The sequence below is a fragment of the Anoplophora glabripennis genome, unplaced genomic scaffold (assembly GCF_000390285.2).
Source record: "Anoplophora glabripennis isolate ALB-LARVAE unplaced genomic scaffold, Agla_2.0 scaffold1271, whole genome shotgun sequence".
In the NCBI taxonomy this organism is placed as follows: domain Eukaryota; kingdom Metazoa; phylum Arthropoda; class Insecta; order Coleoptera; family Cerambycidae; genus Anoplophora; species Anoplophora glabripennis.
Genome location: NW_019417450.1, coordinates 11570 through 36264, shown reverse-complemented (window position 1 = coordinate 36264; position 24695 = coordinate 11570). Strand labels below are relative to the sequence as shown.

The window sequence follows — 24695 nt, the reverse complement described above, 5'->3', positions numbered from 1 at the left end:
ATCCCACAAAAGTGATCGAACGTCTACTTTTGACGTTTACAGTACTTCAGTGGGAGTACATGAGACGGAAAGCGATACAGAGCGAATTGTAACAAATCTTATTCATGGTAAATAACTTGTATATGTTAATTGTGAATCTTTGTTGTTTATTAATTTTATTCAATATATACTTTTAACATATCTTCCACGGTTTGATTGAAAAAACCCTGTCATCAAGCTCAAGAACTTTGGAGCTCAAGCTCACAGGCTCGCTTCACGAGGCTTCCGTCGAGGCTGCCATTCCTCGACGTGATATTGATAGTGCTTTGCAACCACTACTCGCTTAACGAGACAACCACCCGAGGTAGCCTAGCCTGAGGTGAAGACCCTGTTCGATAGCCCCCTGCATCGAAACAGCGGTAAACTCCAGGATCCACTTGCGACCTGCGAAACCGTCCGAGACTGACCACCTCCGACGAAGATCCTGTGCGATAGCCATTCGCATCGACACAGCGATACTCCAGGCTCCTCCAGAGACCTGCGTCCCGCCCGAGGTAGCCCAACCTGAGGCGAAGATCCTGTTCGATCGCCCCCTGCGACGAAACAGCGATACTTTCAGGCTCCTCCAGAGACCTGCATACCGTCCGAGGCTTGCGACCCTCCGACGAAGACTTTGATTCCGACTGTGCCGGCTCCATCGAGAGACCCGCACCTCGGTACAAAGTACACACATAGGCTCCTACGAGACCTACAATTCAGACTCCATTGAGATCTGCAAATCCGAGGCAATCTTCCTCGTCAAACTTCTAGGCGGTCACTCGTCGAGGCAACCTTCCTCGTCAAACCCCTACGAGGCATTTACTTTGTGACCCACGGGCACAAAGCAATAGTACGCACGTTATTGTGGCGGCGTACTTCCAAATTTAGTAAAGAAGTTATCCTTACTTCTAGGGCTCCCTCGAGAGACCCACATTTAATAGTAGAGTCAGTGCTTACTACAAGACGTCTACAAGACTTTCGGAGCAAAAGAGCTTGCTCCGACATTGTCGTACGGGGAAGATGAACCCCTGCGACGCGACTTCGATATCCAGTGCTACGAGGATTAGTGCCCTCGAAGGTAACACTACGAATAATAAATTAGATCGTGTGAATATGATCAAGACTGAGCTGGACGAGACCTCGTCCCTAATCGGAGAGACCAGCGGTCATAAGGACTGCCCTCACACCTGTTTGCCGGCGAAAGATCTCCCGACATTAGGGGTAAACGAGGAAATGGCCTCTTTCGCCAACGCTATATCGATGCTCCGTGAAGAGTCTGAGGGACCGAAGGTGGCGGCTCGCGGAAGTACGCGGCACGGCGCAGCCACAGCGCCGTACGCGTTGTGGTCCGCTGCTACGCGGGTTATTGACACCACCTCGGCCACCCCTCACGACGCACTCACGGATCCGAGTAGCACCCAAGAGTTACCACGAAGTGGGTTACCCGCAGATACTCGGGACGAGGTTCAACCTACGTACCAACTGGTAGGGTCCGGGGAATCCCATGAGTCCAACCACGGTTCACGGTCTGGCCCCGATAGCGGCCTACTTCCGATGTCGGGTGTTTCGGAACGTGAGCTAGCCGTCGGTGACGACGCTACAGTTCATTCAGCTTTTTTACGAAGTGGTATCCAGCGGGAGCAATGCGCATCGCGTTCGGGTGCCATAGTAAGCGAAAACCCCTTAGCCGACTACGTCATAGGTGACGAAGCCGGCCTTTTTTATCAAAACAATACTTGTACGTCGCCCGTCCATTCTCATGATTTCCCCCGAACATACGATCATCGCCTAAGTGGTCCATATCAAGAAAGTCTAACCCGACACGACGCTCAACGCGGAGCTCGACCTTCTTCGTCGAGATCTCCCCCGCGAGCTCGTGTCCTAGACACCACGTCTGTAGGTCATATCCACCACAGATTCCAGTCGTCAGAGAATATAGTGCGACCGGGCGTCGATAGCGATGATCCCCGTGAACTCCGTACGTTTCTGCCGCGGAACCCGGTCAAGGGAACTGACATCCCAAATCACAGGTTGCGACATGGTTTCCAACGTGGAGCTCGATTAGAACTCCCGATGTCTCCACTGAGGACCCATGCCGACCAAACACCGCATTCAGATCATATTCCGCGACATGGCGCTCGACGTGGGGCTCGAAGTCCTGCTTCGACGTCTTCGCGGCGAGCTCATGTTGCTAATTCCCCGCACAATTCTCAAACATTAGGCACTAACGGTCATATATCGCGACATGGCGCCCAACGTGGAGCTCGATTCGTACTTCCGAGGTCTCCACCGAGGGCCCATGCCGTCGTTACCGATCCCATGGATCATATTCCTCGACAGCGTTGTCATCGGAGCGCACCAAATTGCGCTGGTGGGCGGAGCCTAGCTCTACCTCGCTGGAACATATAAAAGGCGGGGGAGCTAGAACTCCAGAGCTCACTTGTTCGCCGGCCTTCGCACTGTACGAAGCCGCTCTACACTCACAAAAACCTTTGCGCACGTTTATCTGCATTTACAATATTTGCATCTTTTATTCAACCAACCTTTCCTAGAACATTGACATTAAAAAAAATAAAAAGATAAAGGAAATAAATTATAAAAAAAAAACAGAAATTATAAAAGGAAAAAGAGAGATCCTTTTACAAAAAAACAAATAATAGAAGAACACATAGTGACAAGTGAGTTCGAGGGAAAAAGACTAATCCCAGAAAAAAGCCTAAAGACAAAAGAGCCGGCAGGCCAACTCTGGTTGAAAAGAGCCCTAGGCCACAAGCTAACACACTCACACATACATACAAGTAACACACACTCAAACCTAAAAAGAATTCGATAACATTAAAAAGAATTCGATAACGTTTCGAGGTAGACTATGGAAGCAGCGAGGGATTCTGACAATCCATTCATCGCGATTTCGGTGGAGGGGTTGAGAAGAAGACATGGCGCCCAACGGCGTGGGGCCGAGAACACGGACGTGTATCTACGATCCCGCGAAGCCGAACAAACACGAATGTGGGACTTTACGCTAGATGAAACACCGGCACGACAATCTAGCACAATTCGTCAGGAGGACGAAACGCAACAAACACGTATAACAATGGCTGACTCGGCGGCGGCAGAGGCCACCACCGTGACGGCAAACACGAATGACGCGGTCGCATGGCAAGCTACTACGAACGTCGCGATGCTAGAAGCGCTGAGTGAACTCACGCGCCAGGTCGCGGCGCTGCGAGCCGTCGATGTCCGCGAAGAACCGACGTTTGAATTTTCGGGAAATCCCACGGAAGATCCGGAGGAATATATTAATTCCTTAGAGCTATGGTTCCAACAAAAACGCATAGCACCAGCCGCAAGGGCCTTCGTAATCCGGAGGACGTTGACCAAAGAAGCCTATACCTGGTTTGAACAGATTTATACGCCGGGTATGGAATGGGAGCCGTTCAAGTGGCAGTTCCGGGCGCGATTCAGCTCTACTATCGTCAGGACTACGCTGTTAAAACAATTATATGGGCAACCTCAGCGACCGGACGAAACCGCCTACGCGTTCATAACATACAAATGGCATTTATTTAAGAGACTGGCACCCGAGACACCCGACGCTGAGAAATTAGAAATCATACGCGAGCTACTACCACCCCAGACTCGGGCGGTCACTAGAGGAATCCGTTTCGAGGACGCCCAACAGATGGTCGAGGTGGTGGCTCAGATTCAGCGGGACCTAGCGGAGGGAGTCACACCACGCTGGAATCCGCCACCAACCAATCAAGTACCGTCACCGTGCAGATTCTGTCGCGGCCAGCACTTTAATCGGGACTGTCCAGCGAGGCAGGGAAACTGGGTGAGGGCCGGGGTGCCCTCGCAAAACCCAGGCCCCCGGCTCAGCGAGAGACCCAACAACCAACAGCAGGGGGACGAGCGACGCGAGCGGCCGGCTCCGTCCACGTCCACCCAGCATTAGGCGAAGTCATTAATCAAGCTGGGGAATACGGCGCGCATTTGTTACCCCGGATCACGATCTCCGTGGGTGGCAAGCGCGTCGACGCACTCGTCGATACGGGTGCCAACCGGAATTTCGTCAGGGCTGGACTGGTCGACACAACGAGCGGAGTTGGTACACAAATAAATATACCTGGCTTGCGAGGCAACGGATACCGTTACCTGGGGGGAGATTACCTTGCGCGTCAATATCCAAGAAACCGAATACCAAGTGGCCTGCTTGGTAGTACCTGATTTACGCGAGGAGTTGATCCTAGGACAACCCTGGTTAAGCGACCAAGAGGCCGTAATCGACACTGGTCGCCGTTGTGTACATTTAGGTAAGAAACCACGCCTGACGGCGTATTGGCATACCCATACCGCCGCCGCTCCAGCTAGTCGAACACCTGGGGGAGCCGGCTCGACAGGCGTACGAGGAAATTTTACGGCGGCATGGACAAGTTTTCGCCGAGGTCGATCAACCGACCATGACCCTTACCACCCAGCACCAAATTATTTTAAAGGATATTACACCGGTACGAGCCCGCAATTATCGTTGTTCGGAAGAAAGGAAGAAGATTATTAACGAGGAGGTCGCTACTATGTTACAGAAGGGCACCTCTGACTATAACAGTCCGATTGTCATTGTCAAGAAGAAAGATGGGTCCCAACGGTTCTGCGTTGATTACAGATTACTCAACGAACGAACCCATGCGGAAGTCAGCCAACTTCCACCGATTCCCGACACTCTGATGGAGCTCGGAACCGCGAGGGTGTTCACCACCCTCGATTTACGTAGCGGATATTGGCAGGTGCCGCTATCAGAGGAGTCGAGGAAATATACAGCTTTCAGTACACCGGACGGGGCCACCTATGAATTTTTGGTAATGCCCTTCGGCCTAACTGGGGCTCCGGGCACCTTCCAGAAATTAATGGTCAATGTGTTAGAAGGGTACGTACATAGGTTCGTCAAGGTTTACCTTGACGACCTAGTGATTTACTCGGATAACCATCAGGAACACCAACAACACCTAGAAAAGGTCCTGGAACGGCTAGCTATACATGGTCTTCGCTGCGCAGCGGAGAAATGCCGCCTCGTAACTAACCAGATAAACTACCTAGGCCACGTAATTACCTCGACGAAAAATTGCCATTGGAACTCAGCCGCCAGACCCGCGTCGCCCGTTTTGCCTCCAGACCGACGCAAGCAGCCTGGGTATGGCTGCAGTACTGTTTCAAGACGAAGAGGGACGACGGCGTGTGATAGCTTATGCATCTGCGAAATTTACGGCCAAAGAAAGGCGCTATCACATAAATGAACAGGAAGTGCTAGCCGCCGTGTGGGCAATCCGTAAATATCGAATGTTCCTGCAGGACAGGCCGTTTACCTTGTACACAGATAACAGGTCGCTGCTATGGCTTCGCAAATATCAGGACGAACGGGCGAAACTCACACGATGGGCCCTGATGCTACAAACACACCAGTTCACCGTTATTCATGTCCTGGACATCGTAATGAATTGCCGGACTACCTGTCCCGGAATCCAGCACGCGACCCCGATGAAGACCAACCATTCGAGGACGAGAACCTCCATCCAACACTGAACGCGATTAACGAACGGAGACGACGATAGCTGTGCCCAAGATAAAGCGCGCCTGCAGCGTTTGGCACGCGAGGGCCCAGCTAACCACGATGAACAGCGTCTTGTGGATGAATACGCGCTTGTCGAAGATTGCATTTGGAAAAGAACCCCGGACCGACTTCTGTTATACATCCCTAAACAACTTCGCCGCCAAATACTCGAGGAGCTCCACGACAGCCACCACGCTGCGCATCCCGGACGGGATGAAACCATCACAGCGATTCGACAACGGTATTGGTGGCCCAAGTTAATCCGCGACGCCACCGAGTGGGTAAAAAGTTGCACTACCTGCGCGGCTGTGAAGATCGGGCCTCCCCAAGCGAAAGCACCGCTGAGACCACGGGCCCCGACCGAGCCGTGGCGGGTGGTCAGTCTAGATGTTCTAGGACCCTACGAAGGAGCACCGCGTCAAAGCCGATACGTTATTGTTATTATGGATACTTTTACAAAATGGGTAGATGCCAAGCCGACTGCCGCTACGAAAGCCCGAGACCTTATTAGTTTTATGGAGGAAACGTTCACCCCCTACGGCTACCCCGAGTCCATCATCACCGATGCAGCACGACTCTACCAATCCATACGATGGACAACCTACCTCGCCGAAAAACATATACAAGGTTACACATCGGCTATCTACCATCAACAGGCCAACCCGGTCGAGAGAAGAATCCAAGAACTAAAAAAGTCCATCCGCGCCTTAGTCCTAGAGCGACCCCACCAATGGTAAGAGGCGTTACCTGAGGCTCTCTTCGCCTTAAGAACCAGGACCAACGCCGCGACGGGTACGTCACCCGCCGAACTGTTATTTGGGCAAGCCATACGACGACCAGGCGAATGGGCCATTCCGGCCGCTGCGAGACCGCAGCCCCAACCCCGAGATGAACGCGTCGCCAGGGCGCGCCGCAGACAAGAAGTCTTCCAAAGGAACCTCTTCCCCGAACCACGACTAGCCCCGCGCCAGTATCACCGAGGCGATCTGGTGCGTACCAAAACCCGGCCTGGTAACCCACACATCGCCCCGAAATGGTCAGGGCCATATCCTGTCAAGGAAGTCCTCGCCGAAGGCGTCTACATGGTAGACCAAAACGGCAATGCCCAGCCGATACACGTTGATGACATTCGCACGCCGCCGCCGCCGCGTGCGGACCTATACGAAGCCGACCCAGAGGATCCTCCAGAGCCAGACGGCGGTCCGCCAGACGACGTCGACCACGCTAGGGAGGCCCCTAGTACGACAGAAAGTCCATTGCCTCGTCTTGTCGACGACACCCTCAGTCAGTCTGCCACAGCCGATGCCCAGGCTGACGTTCGAACGCAAGCGAGCACGAGCCACCACACTACGCCAGCTCAACTCCAGCCACAACGAGACCAGCAGCCCAGCCATCCACCGCCGTCGCAGGTCAGCGAGCGGCCACGTAAACGCCGGTCTCGCATTTTCATTCGATCCCTAACGACGACCAACGCCGATCCAGCCAGCAACGCCGTCGCAGCGACCAGCCCGGCATCCGACACCGAGATAGCGGAGCCCGGCCCCAGCAACGCCAGTGCGACGACATCGCGGGTGCAGTGCGCGGACAGTGACGATCGCGAGTGCCGCGGAACGACTTTAGTGCCGTCTGTGCGCGAGTGCGACGACTTTACGGACTCTGATTAAACTGCTTTTGATAACTCCGTCCTGCATATGCGACCGTCGACTACCTTTGTAAACCCAGACGTCCCGATACGTATGCAGAGCGGTCAAAAAGAACTTTTGTAAATACTTGTACATAATTGTTTATTTATCTGTTTGAAATGTTTGTTACTGATGTTCTAATGTTTATTTTTGTTACGATACTTATTTTTGAAAATTGTTTATGTTCCATTTTTACCTGTTTGAAAAATTTCTCATGTTTATTTTTGCATTCTGATGTTCTAGCTTTGTATCCGAGGTGATTTGTTTGACAATAAAAAAGTCAGGCAAAGCGATAGCAAAGTCAAGGACCGGGGGGATGTCATCGGAGCGCACCAAAATGCGCTGGCGGGCGGAGCCTAGCTCTACCTCGCTGGAACATATAAAAGGCGGGGGAGCTAGAGCTCCAGAGCTCACTTGTTCGCCGGCCTTCGCACTGTACGAAGCCGCTCTACACTCACAAAAACCTTTGCTATCGTTTATCTGCATTTACAATATTTGCATCTTTTATTCAACCAACCTTTCCTAAAACATTGACATTAAAAAAAATGAAAAGATAAAAGAAATAAATTATAAAAGGAAAAAGAGAGAAAAAAGACTAATCCCAGAAAAAAGCCTAAAGACAAAAGAGCCGGCAGGCCAACTCTGGTTGAAAAGAGCCCTAGGCCACAAGCTAACACACTCACACATACATACAAGTAACACACACTCAAACCTAAAAAGAATTCGATAACATTAAAAAGAATTCGATAACGTTTCGAGGTAGACTATGGAAGCAGCGAGGGATTCTGACAATCCATTAATCGCGACTTCGGTGGAGGGGTTGAGAAGAAGACAGCGTTGTCTCCTTCGAAGCCCCTCCTGGAAACCGCCGAAAGCCCCGAATGCCGTTACGTCGCGATTCTCCATATCGGTGACCTCGTAGAGCAGTATGCTTTGCGATTTATTCGAATCTACCTTGTTTTCGAATTCTTTCAAAATACGAAATTCTTTTTATTAGGTTGGCGGACAGCCTAGACTGGCCGCCGAGAAAGGTGTGCAAGTGTGTGTGTGTGTGAATGTGTATTTGGCCCATTGGCTCTTTTCCACTATGTTGGCCTGCCCGCTCTTTTTGTAATTGGCTGTTTTCGTGGGAGCTTTCTTTTTCCCTTTTTATTATTTCTTTTTTTTTCTGTAAATTCTTTTTAATTTTGTTTCTTTTCTTTCCTATTAATCTTTTTTTCTAACTTATTATTTTTATTTTATTTAATCTTTTTCTATTTGTCTTTTATTTATATTTCGAATTCTTTATATTTGTAGAGTCACTCTCAAGAGTATGAGGTAGGTAAAGGAATAAAACAAAGTTGTTTGGTGATAACAGGAAATCTCAGTGCTCAGCTGCGGAGGTGCGCGCCAATATCCTTGGCAGGAAAAATGACCTCAGATGGAGCGGGGTCGAACGGGATTATCGCTCTTTACCCACTTCATCGCTGTAGGCCCGGACGCCTCGTAGAGGTAGGCCCTTTCCCCGTCATTCCGGACCACCAACGCGGCCGAAATGGATCGGTTCGTAGGGCCTCCTCCTGNACCAAGGATATTGGCGCGCGCTCCGCAGCTCACTTGACACCCAGCCTTCGCACCGCATGAAGCTGTCTAACGCTCACCCGTGTACTTTGCTACCGCTTATCTGCATTTACAACTATACCATTCTTTTAATCGCTAAACCTATCCCAAATAACAAAAACAATTAGAAAAATAATAAAAATAAAAATAAGGAAGAAGAAAGCTCCTTTTGAAAAATAGAAACAAAAGAAATAAATAGACAAGTAAGAGGTAAAAGGGAAAAAGATAAATCCCACGAAAAAAGCATTATATAAAAAGAGGCGGCAGGCCAACTCTAGTGGAAAAGAGCCCATTGGCCAAATCTCTTTTCACACACACATAACATACATACAATACACACATACCACGGCGGTCAGTCTAGGCTGTCCGCCACCTTAAAGAATTCGTCAACTTTCTTTAAAAAGAATTTCGTAACTTAAAAAGAATTCGGCGAACAAAGTTCGCATCAACGCAAACCAGGTATATAAATATTCTACGAGGTCTACGATGGAAAACCGCGAGCTAACGGGAATCGGGGCTTACGGCGGCTACCCTGAGGGGCTTCGAAGGAAACATGGCGCCCAACTGCGTGGGGCAGGGAACACGGACGTGCTTCCGCGTACCAACGTAGCCGAGCATAGGAGCATGTGGGACTTCACGCTAGACGAAACGCCAGTTCCACCCTCCAGCACATTTAGACGTGAAGAGGATACAGCACCGAACGCGAGTACGTGGCAACCGGCGTCGGCGGAAGCCACGATGGTCACGGCGGTAACGGACAACCAACCTAATTGGCAAAATACGACGAACGTCGCTATGCTTCAGGCTCTAACGGAGCTCACGCGTCAAGTCGCGGCATTGCGGGCGATTGACGTGAGGGAGGAGCCGGACTGCGAGTTCTCAGGGAGCCCGATCGAGGACCCTGAAGAATATATTCGCACCCTAGAAAACTGGTTCCAGCAGAAAGGCGTCGCGCCTGCCAGGCAACCGGCGTACATACGAAGAACGCTAACCAATGACGCGTTCAAATGGTTCGACGAGGTCCAGACTCCCGGTATGGACTGGGAGCTGTTTAAGTGGCAGTTTCTGGCTCGTTTTAACTGCGGTACGCTCGTCGCTATTGAAACAACTTTACGGCCAACCACAACGCCCAGATGAAACGGCATACGCGTTCATCACCATGAAAACAAATCTATTGAAACGCCTTGCACCCGAGACGCCAGAAGAGGAGAAGTTGGAAATCATCCGCGAACTCCTGCCACCACCGACCAGGTTCGTCACTAGAGGAATAAAATTCCGCGACGCGCGTCAGATGGTCGAAATCGTGGCGCAGGTGCAGCGGGATTTCGCGGAAGGCGCACACAAAATGCTAGATTACTACAGAAGCCGATCTACCTAGCATGTGAAGCCACCAACACCGTCACCTGGGGCGAAATCACCTTGACCATACAACTTCAAGAAACAGTACATCGAATTGACTGCTTAGTAATATCCGATCTGAGAGAAGAACTCATCCTTGGACAACCGTGGCTGAGCGACCAGGAGGCGGTGATCGACATAAGTCGCCGCTGTGTGCACCTGGGGAAAAGACCCCGACTGACAGCATACTGGTCAACGACGCCACAAGCCACTGTAGAGCAGCCGTCGCCGCCGTTGCAGCTAGTGGAACATCTTGGGGGACCACACCGCCGCGCCTACGAGGACATTCTATCACGCTACAGCCAAGCGTTCAGCGAGGCTGCAGGTTCCTCTTTCAAGCGACTCCCAAAAGTACACCCCCTTCAGCACACCTGACGGTGCGACATACGAGTTCGCGGTTATGCCATTCGGACTCGCCGGGGCACCTGGCACCTTTCAAAAGCTCATGGTCAACGTTCTGGAGGGATACGTCCATCAATTCGTAAAAGTCTACCTCGACGACATCGTCATATACTCCAATAATCACGAAGAACACCAGGTCCATTTGGCGAAAGTTCTGGAACGGATGGCCGTCCACGGACTACGCTGCGCGCCTGAAAAATGCCACCTCGCGACGAACCAGATCAACTACCTGGGGCACGTAATCACGGAAACGGAGAATCTACCTCAACAGGAACACTTGGACCGCATACAAGAGTTCCACGAGCCAAAAACCGTTCGCGAGCTGCGAAAGTTTATGGGAACCGCCAACTGGTTGCGGGATTACATTCCCCGTTTCGCCGAGATCGTTGCCCCGCTTACAGACCTATTAGCGACGAAAAAGAAGTTCGCCTGGGGGGACGCGGCGCAAACGGCGTTTAACAACATCAAAGACGCCATGGCCCAGCCGTTAGCCCTAAGTCGGCCGGATCCTTGCCAACCGTTCTGTCTACAAACAGACGCCAGCAGCCTGGGGATGGCTGCTGTCCTCTTCCAGGAAGGAGACAACCAGCGGCGAATTATCGCGTATGCGTCCGCCAAGTTTACCGCCACCGAAAGAAAATATCACATCAACGAACAGGAAGTGCTGGCCGCCGTGTGGGCTATCAGGAAATATCGTATGTTCCTACAAGACAAGCCGTTTACGCTCTACACGGACAATCGCTCCCTGCTCTGGTTGAGAAGATATCAGGATGAACGGGCGAAGTTAACGAGGTGGGCGCTTATGCTTCAAACATATCAATTCACCGTCGTCCACATACCAGGCGCCTGCAATGAACTTCCCGATTATTTATCTCGAAATCCGGCCGGCGACTCGGCAGAGCCACAACCGCTCAACGTTGAACATTATCCACGAGCAAACGCTGTTCGAGGAAATCGTAGCCGCCCAGAGGGACGACGTTAGCTGTGCCCAAGATAAAGCGCGCCTGCAGCGGTTGGCACGCGAGGGCCCAGCTAACCACGATGAACAGCGTTTAGTGGACGAATACGCGCTCGTCGAAGACTGCATTTGGAGAAGAACCCCAGACCGACTTCTGTTATATATCCCCAGACAACTTCGCCGCCGAATACTGGAGGAGCTCCACGATAGCCCCCACGCTGCGCATTCCGGACGGGATGAAACTATCACAGCGGTTCGACACCGGTATTAGTGGCCCAAGTTGACACGCGACGCCACCGAGTGGGTTAAAAGTTGCGCTACCTGCGCGGCTGTGAAGATCGGGCCTCCACAGGCAAAAGCACCGCTGAGCCACGGGCCCCGACCGAGCCGTGGCGGGTGGTCAGCCTAGATGTTCTAGGCCCCTACGAAGGAACACCGCGCCAAAGCCGATACGTTATCGTCATCATGGATACCTTTACAAAATGGGTGGAAGCCAAGCCGACCGCCGCTGCGAAAGCCCGCGACCTTATCAGTTTTATGGAGGAAACATTCACCCGTTACGGCTACCCCGAGTCCATCATTACCGATGCAGCGCGGTTATACCGTACAATCCGTACGGTGGACAACTTACCTCGCCGAAAAACACATCCAAGGGTACACATCGGCTATTTACCACCAACATGCCAACCCGGTCGAGAGGAGAATCCAAGAACTAAAGAAGTCCATCCGCGTCTTAGTCATAGGGCGACCCCACCATTGGCACGAGGCGTTACTTGAGGCCCTCTTTGCCTTGAGAACCAGGACGTCGCCCGCCGAATTGCTATTTGAGCAAGCTATACGACGACCAGGCGAATGGGCCATCCCGGCCGCCGCAGGACCGCAGCCACAATCCTGAGGTGAACGCGTCGCCAGGGCGCGCCGTAGACAAGAAGTCTATCAAAGAAACCTCTTCCCCGAACCACGACTAGCCCCGCGCCAGTACCACCGAGGCGACCTGGTGCTTACCAAAACCCGGCCTGGTAACCCGATCTTCGCCCCGAAATGGTCAGGGCCATACCCCGTCATCGAAGTCCTCGGCGAAGGTGTCTACATGATAGACCAAAACGGCAATGCCCAGCTGATACACGTAGATGACATTCGCACGCCGCCGCCGCGTGCTGACCCATACGAAGCCAACCCAGACGATCCCCCAGAGCCAGACGATGACCCGCTAGACGACGTCGATCACGCTAGGGAGGCCCCTAGCACGGCAGAAATCCCATTACCTCGTCCTGCCGACGATACCCACAGTCAGTCCGTCACAGCCGATGTTCAAGCCGACGTTCGAACGCAATCGGGTACGAGCCGCAACGCCACGTCAGACCGAGACCATCAACCCAAGCAGCCACCACCGTCACAGGCCAGCGAGCGACCACATAAACGCCGGTCTCGCATCTTCGTTCGGTCCTCAACGACGACCCACGCCGATCCAGTCAGCGACCCCGCCGCCGCGACCAGCCAAGCAGCCGGTATTGAGACAGCGGAAACCGGCCCCAGCAACGCCAGTGCGACGACGCCGCGAGTGCAGTGCGCGGAAAGTGACGATCGCGAGTGCCGCGGAACGACTTTAGTGCCGTCTGTGCGCGAGTGCGACGATTTTACTGACTCTGATTGACCCTTGCTTCTGNCCGTTGCGGACAGTTATGGGCGAAATGTCCACCTCCGCAATTATAGCAGTCACGGTTCGATGGCAGTGGTCTCGGCGGTTCCCTGGGTCGCGCATCTGGAGGTACTTCACGCGTCACACTCCGCGAGCGGTCCTCGCGCACATCGCCCTCTACTTGCATAACGATTTCAAGTAGGGCCCCTAAGCTCGCGAATAACCGTCCCCGCAGATTTGCGCGTATTGCCGGTCGTAATAATTCGACGATAAGCGTTAACCTCCCCTCCAGAGGCGCGCCGGGTGCTAAACGTTGGAAGAGAGCCCACTTCTCCATTACAAAACCATACTGCTTCGTCTTGGAATTGCGGACGTCCGTATAACTGCTTACGTAAATTTGTCCTGATCGAGACCGAATCGTATTTCGCCACGAACTGCGCCCGAAACACCTCCCACGAAAGTCCTGGAATGTCTATCCGGCGAAACCACTGCGATGCTTCATCGCTGAACGCGCGACGAACGATCGGCGCAAATTTATTAAACGAGATCCGGTTTTCATACATAAAGTCCTAAATTTTTTGTAAAAATATTTCCGGTTCCTCAATGTGGCGACCGGAAAATTCGCAATCTAAATCCTCTCGCGGCGATGGTATCGAGGTGGCTTTCAGCGCGGCCACCTCCTGCGTCAAACTGCGCACCGCGTCTATTAATATTAAACTCGTATTCATAGTACGCGTCGTTTCTAACGATTCCGTCGTATCCTGATTGTTATTCGTTTTTGGGCGCCACTGGGTTTCTTGCGTGGGTTGACCCAGAACCCTAATCGGCGTCTCATCCACTGTATAGTCCCATATCCGATTTTCAGACGCGGTCGACTGCAATACCCGGGTCGCAGACCGGACGAATCCATCATCCAACGCACGAACCTCGCATTCCGGGTCATTACAAACCGTACGAGCTTCCTCATATAACGCGCGAACCCCACTTTGATCGGCGCCATGAGACGCGTTAGCCCCACGTTGGTCGGCGACATGTGACCTTTGACCCCCGCGAAACCTAATCCGCGGTTCATCAAGGTTGCCCTGGCTAGCCCTAGCATGACTACCGACTCTATCTCTTGGATACGCAGCACCGACGCCGTATTCGTTGTAGACTATCTCCATCGTGGACGTTTACCTTTGCCGCACCTCTACCTTTCGAATTCTTCTTTTGACCTTTCGAATTCTTTTTTATAATTCGAATTCTTTTTTATAATTTTTGGATTTACACGTCGTGTAGTTCCTTTGGGATTAGTACCTAGATACTGTTCCTTGGGGTTGGACCTATGGCCTCTTTTCCAATCTAGGTTCGGGGTATGTTCTTTTCCCCCAGGAGGTCTGATTGTTTTCCTCCCAAATTCTTTTTGCCTGTTTGTTTTCCCTTTTATTTTTCTGAAATAATAATAAATTATTATTTCCCCTTTTTACTTTACTTTCTTTCTTTTGTCTTTTTTCCCTCGGTCCCAGACCGATTAATAAAATTCTTTTTGGTTACTAGGTTATTTGAAATTAAACAATATGTTAATCTAAAGATACACCAGGAAGTGATAAACCGCACACCTTCTGGCGGAGTCACCGTACGCTATTTTCGAGACCTGAATCCGTCAGCGTCCCACGTACGAGTGAGCTCGCGAAGCAGCGCGGGCAGCGCTTTTATATGCTTCTGTCGCGTAGGTGCGGTAGGGCGAAAACTCCGTCCTCCGCACCGAAAAATAACACCGCCGGTGACANCGGAGCCTAGCTCTACCTCGCTGGAACATATAAAAGGCGGGGGATGTCGCCGCGCGCCTGCTCCAAAAGCATCGCCGGGCCCTCCGGCGCTTGCGTCCGGGTTCGTTTCGTGAGACTCATCGGGGAATTCCGTTAACAAGTTGATGTGTGGACGGATTCGGTCTCCATTATGCCCTACTCGTACCTCCATGCCATTATCTTGATGTTCAGTGGCCACAAAAGCCCCTTCAAGCGACTCTGTGGACGTCAATGATTCATGCAGGTGATCGTCCATTCCAATCTCGGCGGGTTGTAGCGCGCATGCGCGGGCTCGCTCTCTTGAAGTCATTTTTACAGGCAATAACGAGATAACATACAGTTAGAACAAGTTTGTTTTATTTCAACTTTACTAATCACCTGGGTTTTGTCTACGTTACTGAATTAGAAGAGCAATGTCTTTATTAGGTATGAATGGTCACTAGTTCAAAGTTAGGCAATTCACTTTATGTCTCTATTAAGAATACGAATCTAAATTTAGTCTCAAATATGTTCTAGGCACTTTACGTATAAATCACTAATAGGAAAGTCTTGTTTCGCTCAAGTTCAATGTCACAGAAAAACCGTACAGAGAGTTCTCACTTACCGTCGTAGCTTATGATCACCCCTCCAACGTCAGCCTGACTCCTAGCTCGATAATCACTGCACTTGGGTTTATACAAAGTTAAGTTATTTATTATTAACAAATTTACCTGAAATTGTCAAAATTCACTAATGAATAAGTTTCTACTTCTCAAAATTTATCTTAAGACAGTCACTATTATTTACTAATAAAGTTTTTGATTTCTTGTTTCAGATTCTACCTATCAAGACCGGTACAGAAGGTACCGTGATACTAAGGAATAACACACCAGGATCCTCCAGATGAATATATTACAGGTAAGTATGGTTTTACACGTTTCTTCCAGCTTTGCCAAGAAACGCCTAGGTAAGTCTATGGTATAATTTACTTCGCGAATTTACTATTCACAAATTTCGGTATGAACTTTACCCGAAAAATGTCTCTTTTCGTAACTTGGTAACTACTCAATATGACACGCGTTCCACGTGGCTCTCCACCACCTTTAGTGGTGTCGTAAATAATAATATTAACAAAAAACTAACAATTTTTTGACTAATTATACTTGCAGTCCCGCAAATACTCTATTTTCACACTAAAATGATCTAAAACCTCTTTATCTTCAAAATTTAACATTCAATCTTGAAGCACGAAGGCTCGAAAACATATCATAAGTGCTCGCGAACCTAATTCCGCCCGGCGTATTTATTTGATCTGGCGGACGGGAGGCTCCGCCCCAAAACGTCGTTTGGACCAATCCCAGGCCACGAAAATTAGGTTGCTTTAATAAAACTATTTCACGTTTAATATTTTGCAGATTTCGCAAAAATCGTCGCCGCCGACGACACCACCCCCCCTCGAAGACGACTACCCACCTAGGCGTCTCGTACAGTTAGCAAACTTTACAATTATATATATACGTATATGTTCATACACACAGATATATCATACAACAACAACAATGCTATGGATACAACCCTACTATTGGGACAGCCGTGGTAGGTTTTCTTGGGTATCCATCCTCCTCCAAGTCCTCGATGAATACCCGGTCCTTCCGGGTCACCTCTCCAGCGACTTCCATATCCGCTTCTCGCTCGTCAACTGCAAAAGAGGGGCCAGTATTAATGACAGGGTTAGGAGGAGGAACATATACTTCCCTGCTTAAATAGATCCCCGCAACAGCTCCTCCATCCTGTCGCATACTCTTGGCCTCCTGGTCTGCCTCCCTGCTCATACGGTCTTCTCGGGTAGTAGTTCGGGTGTCATCGTGGTCTTCCAATCGTTGATTCGTCATAGTTCTCCGGGGCATCCCTGAAGGTCCAGGTTGGGGGGACAACGGTCTCCCCGCTGTTCTTTTCCTTGGGATCTCCAACCTTCTCATTGGAGGATTCACTGGGTCAGACTCAGGATCGGTTACACTATCTTCCTCTTCGTCAGTATCGGATTCGGTCAAACTATCTTCCTCTTCAACAGGTGGATCGGTCAATTGATTGGGTTCTGGGCTGGGTAGGTGCATGGGGTCTTCACCATCATCTTCCATGGACCCCCGGTCCACGGCCTAAGATCATCAATGTGTAACAACACCTGGGATGTCAGACGATTGACTTCGTAGACATTCAGCCCACAAACCCTCACAATAACATACGGTCCTATCCAGGGAGGCCCCAGGGGAGACCGTACACCCACCGGGTTCCGGGTCAGTACTCGATCCCCAACCCGGAACTGAACCTTGGGTCGGTCATCCCTGGGGTACTCCTTTCTATTGAAGACTTCTTGATTCCTGCGAATTTCTCGCAATCTTTCCTCTCTGTGGATCGGATCATTTCTAACCGGCCTTCGAACTTCAGGGTGTTGCCATTCTCCTGGTTGAGTCAAGGGGGCCCCCAATAATGCGACACTTGGACTCACTCCCGTGGATGAATTAACTCGATTTCTTAACGTAGCCAAAGCTTGTTCCACTAATTCATCCCAGCGATTTTCGTCGGTCTGTTGGCAGCCAATCCGGAGGAGTTTTTTCAGTTCCTGATTCCTCCTTTCCACCGGATTGGCACGCTGATGGTAGACTGGGGAGAAGTATTGTATGATATACTTTTGTTGGAGATATCTTCCCCACAAGTTGCTCTTAAAAGTGGGGCCATTATCGCTGATAAGCGTCTCGGGATACCCCCATCTTTTAAATGTTTGTTCACAAAAATTTATTAAAATCCTAGGTGTCATCTTTGGTATCGCTATGGCTTCCGTCCATTTCGAGCAAACGTCGACTAATACTAACAGGTATCTATTTTTCTTGGTTGTCATCTCATAAGGTCCCATCACGTCCACACTTACGACCTGCCACGGGCGTCTTGGGGGGCGGGGCTTTAATGGAGCGCGTTCTTGCCAGGCACCGCCATGTTTAGTCGCTGCACAAATAAGACAGTGTCGTACGTATGTCTTTAATTGCTTCTTCATGGCGGGCCAATAGTATAAGGACGCGATCTTTCTTATCGTTTCGTCCCTTCCAGGGTGTCCCGCCTCGACACTATCGTGGTACTGATGTATAACTTCTCTCCAGAAATTGATGGGAACTACTAGCCGCAGACCTTCTTCACCATCACCCGCATACCACACTAAGCCATTCCGAACAACATACTGGTCTCTTAAAGTCTTCTTCCATGGAAGGTCGGCTTCTTCTTCGCCGGCTTGAAAACGTTGAATACGTAATCGGGTTTCTCCATATTCTGGGCTTTCCTGTTGGGCGGTGATTATCCGTTCATATAACGGTCGTTGAACTTCCTCATCAATTTGTGTTAAAGTCAATTGTTGGACGCAAATGGGGGGTACTCTCGAGTGGGTAACAACAGTCGTTCTGTCTTCTTGACCAGCAGACTGCAATATTAACGGTATATCTTTTTTTTCTTTTTCAGGTGGCGGCGAGGGCGGACTCATCCTTTCTTCTTCCAATGGGGACATCTCCTCATTACCAGGATTCCTGCTCAGGAAATCTGGTAGGTTATTGGTACGACCGGGACAATGTTCTACCTGGAACTTAAACTCTTGGAGGAGCAGGGCATACCGGGTAAGTTTCGCTCTTTCATCTTGGTATTTGCTTAACCAACACAAGGCCCGACTATCCGTGCGAAGTAAAAATTCTCTTCCTTCTAGCAGTGAACGATATTTCCGGCACGCCCACACCACTGCTAACACCTCCTGTTCGTTAGCGTGGTATTTCGCTTCTGCTCGCGAGAACTTTGCACTTGCGCAGGATATCACCAACTTCTCTGCCTGCTCTCCTTCTTGGTATAAGACCGCGCCCATCCCCACCATACTCGTATCGGTTTGTAAAACGAATTTCTTATTCGGGTCGGGTCTATGTAATTTTAGGGGGTTCTTCAGTACTTCTTTCAATCGTTGAAAGGCTTCCTCAACTTTAGGGTTCCATTGTCATGGGGCCTGTGAGTTGTGAAAATCCTGGCACATACTCACGCAGCCAATTTGCAATACCTAAAAATCGTTGCAACTCCTTAGTCGTCGTCGGTGTTTCAAAATCCTGGATTTTTTGTAAGTGTTTCCCCTGAGTTTCGTTGTGAGCCGCTGTAACTTTGTATCCCAGATAATTTAAAGATTCCATACCAAATTTACATTTTTTGACAGCACACCTCAGCCCATGCCATCTTAATCGCTCCAAAACCATCCTCAGGTGATTGACATGCTCTTCTTGTGTGGCTGAGTATACGACTATATCGTCCAAATAGACTTGCACAAAACGATTTACGTATCCCGCCAACACCTCCACCATGAGCTTCTGAAACGTTGTGGGCGCATTTTTCAAGCCGAACGGCATTACCAAAAATTCATATGCGGCTCCATTAGGGGTATGAAAAGCAGTTAAAGGGACACTGGACGGCTTTAATGGCACCTGCCAATACCCGCTTCTTAAATCAAGCGACGTAAACACGGTCGCATTTCCCAAATCTTTAAGTATATCAGGTATTGGGGGTAGGATTGACACTTCGTTTTCGGTCACCATATTTAGCTGGCGAAAGTCTATGCAAAAGCGCGGGGATTCATCTGGTTTTCGAACAATCACTACGGGGGAACTGTAGGACGAATGACTCCGTCGAATGACTCCCGCTTTCAACATCCTGGTCACCTCTTGTTCAATAATTTCTTTCTTCTCCGCGGAGAACTTATATCTCCTTATTCTAAACGGCCGGTTGTCTAATAACTTAATTTCGTGCTGTACCAGATTGGTGCAAGGTTGTAGAAGATCTTCCTGGAACACTTCCGGAAAGTCCTCAAGGATAGTTTCATATTGTGGAATAAGATGCTCCGAACAATTTTCTTCGTCCAATTTCACCGGATCGTATAATCGCGTTTCTCGCCTCGTTATATTCCAGTAAACAATTTGACGATGTTGGACTCCAAAATAGACACCCCCTTGACGGTGGTCAATTATCGCTTCTTCGGCACACAACCAATCCATTCCTAAGATGAATTCTTCCTTGAGTTTCGCCATCAGATAGGTTTGTACTTTTGTCCATCCGTTTCCAATTTGTATCGTTACCTCTACAGGACCTTTTACCCATACTTCCTGACCATCCGCTAACACAACCTTTTTTTCATTACGCGGTTCATCTTCTTCGTAGTACTCCATACGCATGAACGAGTTTGTGGCGCCGGTATCCACCAACGTCACTAAGTCGCGATTCCGGTATTTCGTCATTATTCGGGGTAATTGTCTTTGCTCTACGGATTCTTGAATGGAGCCCATCTCAATCGACCCCCCGTTGACTCCAAAGCAGAGGGCCGGGGCTAGTTTTCCGGACTTTGCCCATCTCGGGGTCGTCCTGAGCTGGGATCCTGCTCATTAAATGTTCTCTCCGCCCCTGGAGCACTAGGGCCTGGTAGGGCTCGCCGGGGACATTCCCTATTATAGTGGTTACCACCACAAAATCTGCAGGTGATATAATTTGGTTTCGGTCTTNGCGATCTTTCTGATCGTTTCGTCCCTTCCAGGGTGCCCCGCCTCGACACTATCGTGGTACTGATGTATAACTTCTCTCCAGAAATTGATGGGAACTACTAACCGCAGACCTTCTTCACCATCACCCGCATACCACACTAAGCCATTCCGAACAACATATTGGTCTCTTAAGGTCTTCTTCCATGGAAGGTCGGCTTCTTCTTCGCCGGCTTGCAGACGTTGAATACGTAATCGGGTTTCTCCATATTCTGGGCTTTCCTGTTGGGCGGTGATTATCCGTTCATATAACGGTCGTTGAACTTCCTCATCAATTTGTGTTAAAGTCAATTGTTGGACGCAAATGGGGGGTACTCTTGAGTGGTTACCAACAGTCGTTCTGTCTTCTTGACCAGCAGACTGCAATATTAACGGTATATCTTTTTTTTCTTTTTCAGGTGGCGGCGAGGGCGGACTCATCCTTTCTTCTTCCAATGGGGACATCTCCTCATTACCAGGATTCCTGCTCAGAAAATCTGGTAGATTGTTGGTACGACCGGGACAATGTTCTACCTGGAACTTAAACTCTTGGAGGAGCAGGGCATACCGGGTAAGTTTCGCTCTTTCATCTTGGTATTTGCTTAACCAATATAAAGCCCGACTATCCGTGCGGAGTAAAAATTCTCTTCCTTCTAGCAGTGGACGATACTTCCGGCACGCCCACACCACTGCTAACACCTCCTGTTCGTTAGCGTGGTATTTCGCTTCTGCTCTCGAGAACTTCGCACTTGCGCAAGATATCACCAACTTCTCTGCCTGCTCTCCTTCTTGGTATAAGACCGCGCCCATCCCCACCATACTCGCATCGGTTTGTAAAACGAATCTCTTGTTCGGGTCGGGTCTATGTAATTTTAGGGGGTTCTTCAGTACTTCTTTCAATCGTTGAAAGGCTTCCTCAGCTTTAGGGTTCCACTGGAACTTCTTTTTACCCAATAAGTCCGTCATGGGGCCTGTGAGTTGTGAAAATCCTGGCACATACTCACGCAGCCAATTTGCAATACCTAAAAATCGTTGCAACTCCTTAGTCGTCGTCGGTGTTTCAAAATCCTGGATTTTTTGTAAGTGTTTCCCCTGAGTTTCGTTGTGAGCCGCTGTAACTTTGTATCCCAGATAATTTAGAGATTCCATACCAAATTTACATTTTTTGACAGCACACCTCAGCCCATGGCATCTTAATCGCTCCAAAATCATCCTCAGATGATTGACATGCTCTTCTTGTGTGGCTGAGTATACGATTATATCGTCCAAATAGACTTGTACAAAACGATTTACGTATCCTGCCAACACCTCCACCATGAGCTTCTGAAACGTTGTGGGCGCATTTTTCAAGCCGAACGGCATTACCAAAAATTCATAGGCGGCTCCATTAGGGGTATGAAAAGCAGTTAAAGGGACACTGGCCGGCTTTAATGGCACCTGCCAATAACCGCTTCTTAAATCAAGCGACGTAAACACGGTCGCATTTCCCAAATCTTTAAGTATATCCGGTATTGGGGGTAGGATTGATACTTCGTTTTCGGTCACCATATTTAACTGACGAAAATCTATACAAAAGCGCGGGGATCCATCTGGTTTTCGAACAATCACTACGGGGGAACTGTAGGACGAGTGACTTCGTCGAATGACTCCCGCTTTCAACATCCTGGTCACCTCTTGCTCAATAATTTCTTTCTTCTCCGCGGAGAACTTATATCGCCTTATTCTAAACGGCCGGTTGTCTAATAACTTAATTTCGTGCTGTACCAGAGTGGTGCAAGGTTGTAGAAGATCTTCCTGGAACACTTCCGGGAAGTCCTCAAGGATAGTTTCATATTGTGGAATAAGATGCTTCAAACAATTTTCTTCGTCCAACTTCACCGGATCGTATAATCGCGTTTCTCGCCTCGTTATATTCCAGTAAACAATTTGACGATGTTGGACTCCAAAATAGACACCCCCTTGACGGTGGTCAATTATCGCTTCTTCGGCACACAACCAATCCATTCCTAAGATGAATTCTTCCTTGAGTTTTTCCATCAAATAGGTTTGTACCTTTGTCCATCCGTTTCCAATTTGTATCGTCACCTCTACAGGCCCTTTTACCCATACTTCCTGACCATCCGCTAACACAACCTTTTTTCCATTACGCGGTTCATCTTCTTCGTAGTACTCCATACGCATAAACGAATTTGTGGCGCCGGTATCCACCAACGTCACTAAATCGCGATTCCGGTATTTCGTTATTATTCGGGGTAATTGTCTTTGCTCTACGAATTCCTGAATGGAGCCCATCTCAATCGACCCCCCGTTGACTCCAAAGCAGAGGGCCGGGGCTAGTTTTCCGGACTTTGCCCATCTCGGGGTCGTCCTGAGCTGGGATCCTGCTCATTAAATGTTCTCTCCGCCCCTGGAGCACTAGGGCCTGGTAGGGCTCGCCGGGGACATTCCCTATTATAGTGGTTACCACCACAAAATCTACAGGTAACATAATTGGGTTTTGGTCTTGTTCCCACCGGCAGAAATTCCTGACTACTTCCGGGAGTCGGGTTATTTAAATTTCCTCCCATCAATTTCACTTGGTTTTCCACCTCGGTAGCTAGTTTCATTAACTCCTCTACGGTGTTTATCTTAATTCCCACCAACTGGATTTGAATCTCGGGTCGTAATAACGCTTTTATTTGGAGGACCATCTCCATTCCATTTCCCATTTCCAATCTAGTGAATAGAGCTCTCTTTTGAGCAATGAACAATCGAGCTTCTTCCCGACCTTGTATTTTACAGAATGCGTCCCGTTGTAATTTTAGTCGATAGTGAAGATTATCAAAACGGTCCAATAAATTTCCCACGAACTCAGTAAACGGCCAATCGAACATTCGATACGCCGAATACCACTTACTCGCCTCGCCTCTCAACCTTGCTGCCGCATATTTCGTCCAATGTTGAATTGGGATTCGATTCCGCTCGCAGCTTTCCCGGATCCGGCTTATAAACTCCCGAGGATTTTCATAATCAGTTCCCTCATACACGGGTTCAAACTCCCGCCATTCTACCTGGTTCATTTCCGGTTTGTTTTGACCTCTCAAGGTCACTGCCAACTTCTCCATAGCCATGGTAAACATTTCCATCATTTTCTGTTCGGTGGTCTTCTCTACTCGTGTTGGGCGCCACTGGGATTGGTTCCTGTACCCCAGAACAGGTGTTCGATCTTCCACCTCCACTAGTCTGTCTAGTATAGGTTCTCTGTTTTTCATAACTTCTTTTTCCTCTTTCTCAATCGTGAGAGCATGAGAACTCTGGATCTCAGGCTCGGTTTCGAGCCACTCTAGTTGGGCGCCATGTCGCCGCGCGCCTGCTCCAAAAGCATAGCCGGGCCCTCCGGCGCTTATGTCCGGGTTCGTTATGCGAGAATTATCGGGGAATTCCGTGAACAAATGTATTTGTGGACGGATTTGATCATCCTCTTGCCTGACTTGTGTCTCCATGGTATTATCTGGATGTTCCGTGACCGCGAAGGCCCCCTCAAGGGATTCTGTGGACGTCAATGAGTCCTGCAATTGTTCGTCTTTTCCTATTTCGGCGGGTTGCAACGCGCATGCGTGGGCCCGCTCTCTTGAGGTCATATTTTACAAGCAATAAACAGATAACAAATAGTCAAGACAAGTATTCAAAATTTGTATTAATCACCAGGTTTATATGTTAATGAATTAGGGAAAAACAATGTCTATATTAGGTTTAAAAGGAGTCACTATTTAAAAGTCATGCAATTCACTTTATGTTTTTTAATAATGAATCTCTAAATTTGATCTCAAATCTGTTCTATGCACTTTATGTATGAGTCACTATTGGGACAGTCTTATTTCGTTCAAGTTCTATATCACCGAACTGTACAAAGTTCTCACTTACCGTTGTTACTCATCACCTCTCCAACGTCAGCCTGACTCCTATCGTGGAAATCGATGCACTCGGATTTACTCAAAGTTAGTCACTTATTATTAATGAATTTATTTAGAATAGTCAAAGTTCACCAAAAAGTTAAAGTTCTACTTAGT

General features: G+C 49.3%; 1 protein-coding gene across 1 annotated transcript in view; it reads right to left on the bottom strand.

The window, feature by feature from the left end:
• Positions 1–2530, bottom strand: part of LOC108913507 — a 32103-nt gene extending 29573 nt beyond the window's left edge. The window contains exon 1 of the mRNA XM_018719060.2: positions 2331–2530. Coding sequence (XP_018574576.2) covers positions 2331–2530 — 200 coding nt within the window. The remainder of the gene's footprint in view (positions 1–2330) is intronic.
• Positions 2531–24695: the final 22165 nt, after the last annotated feature.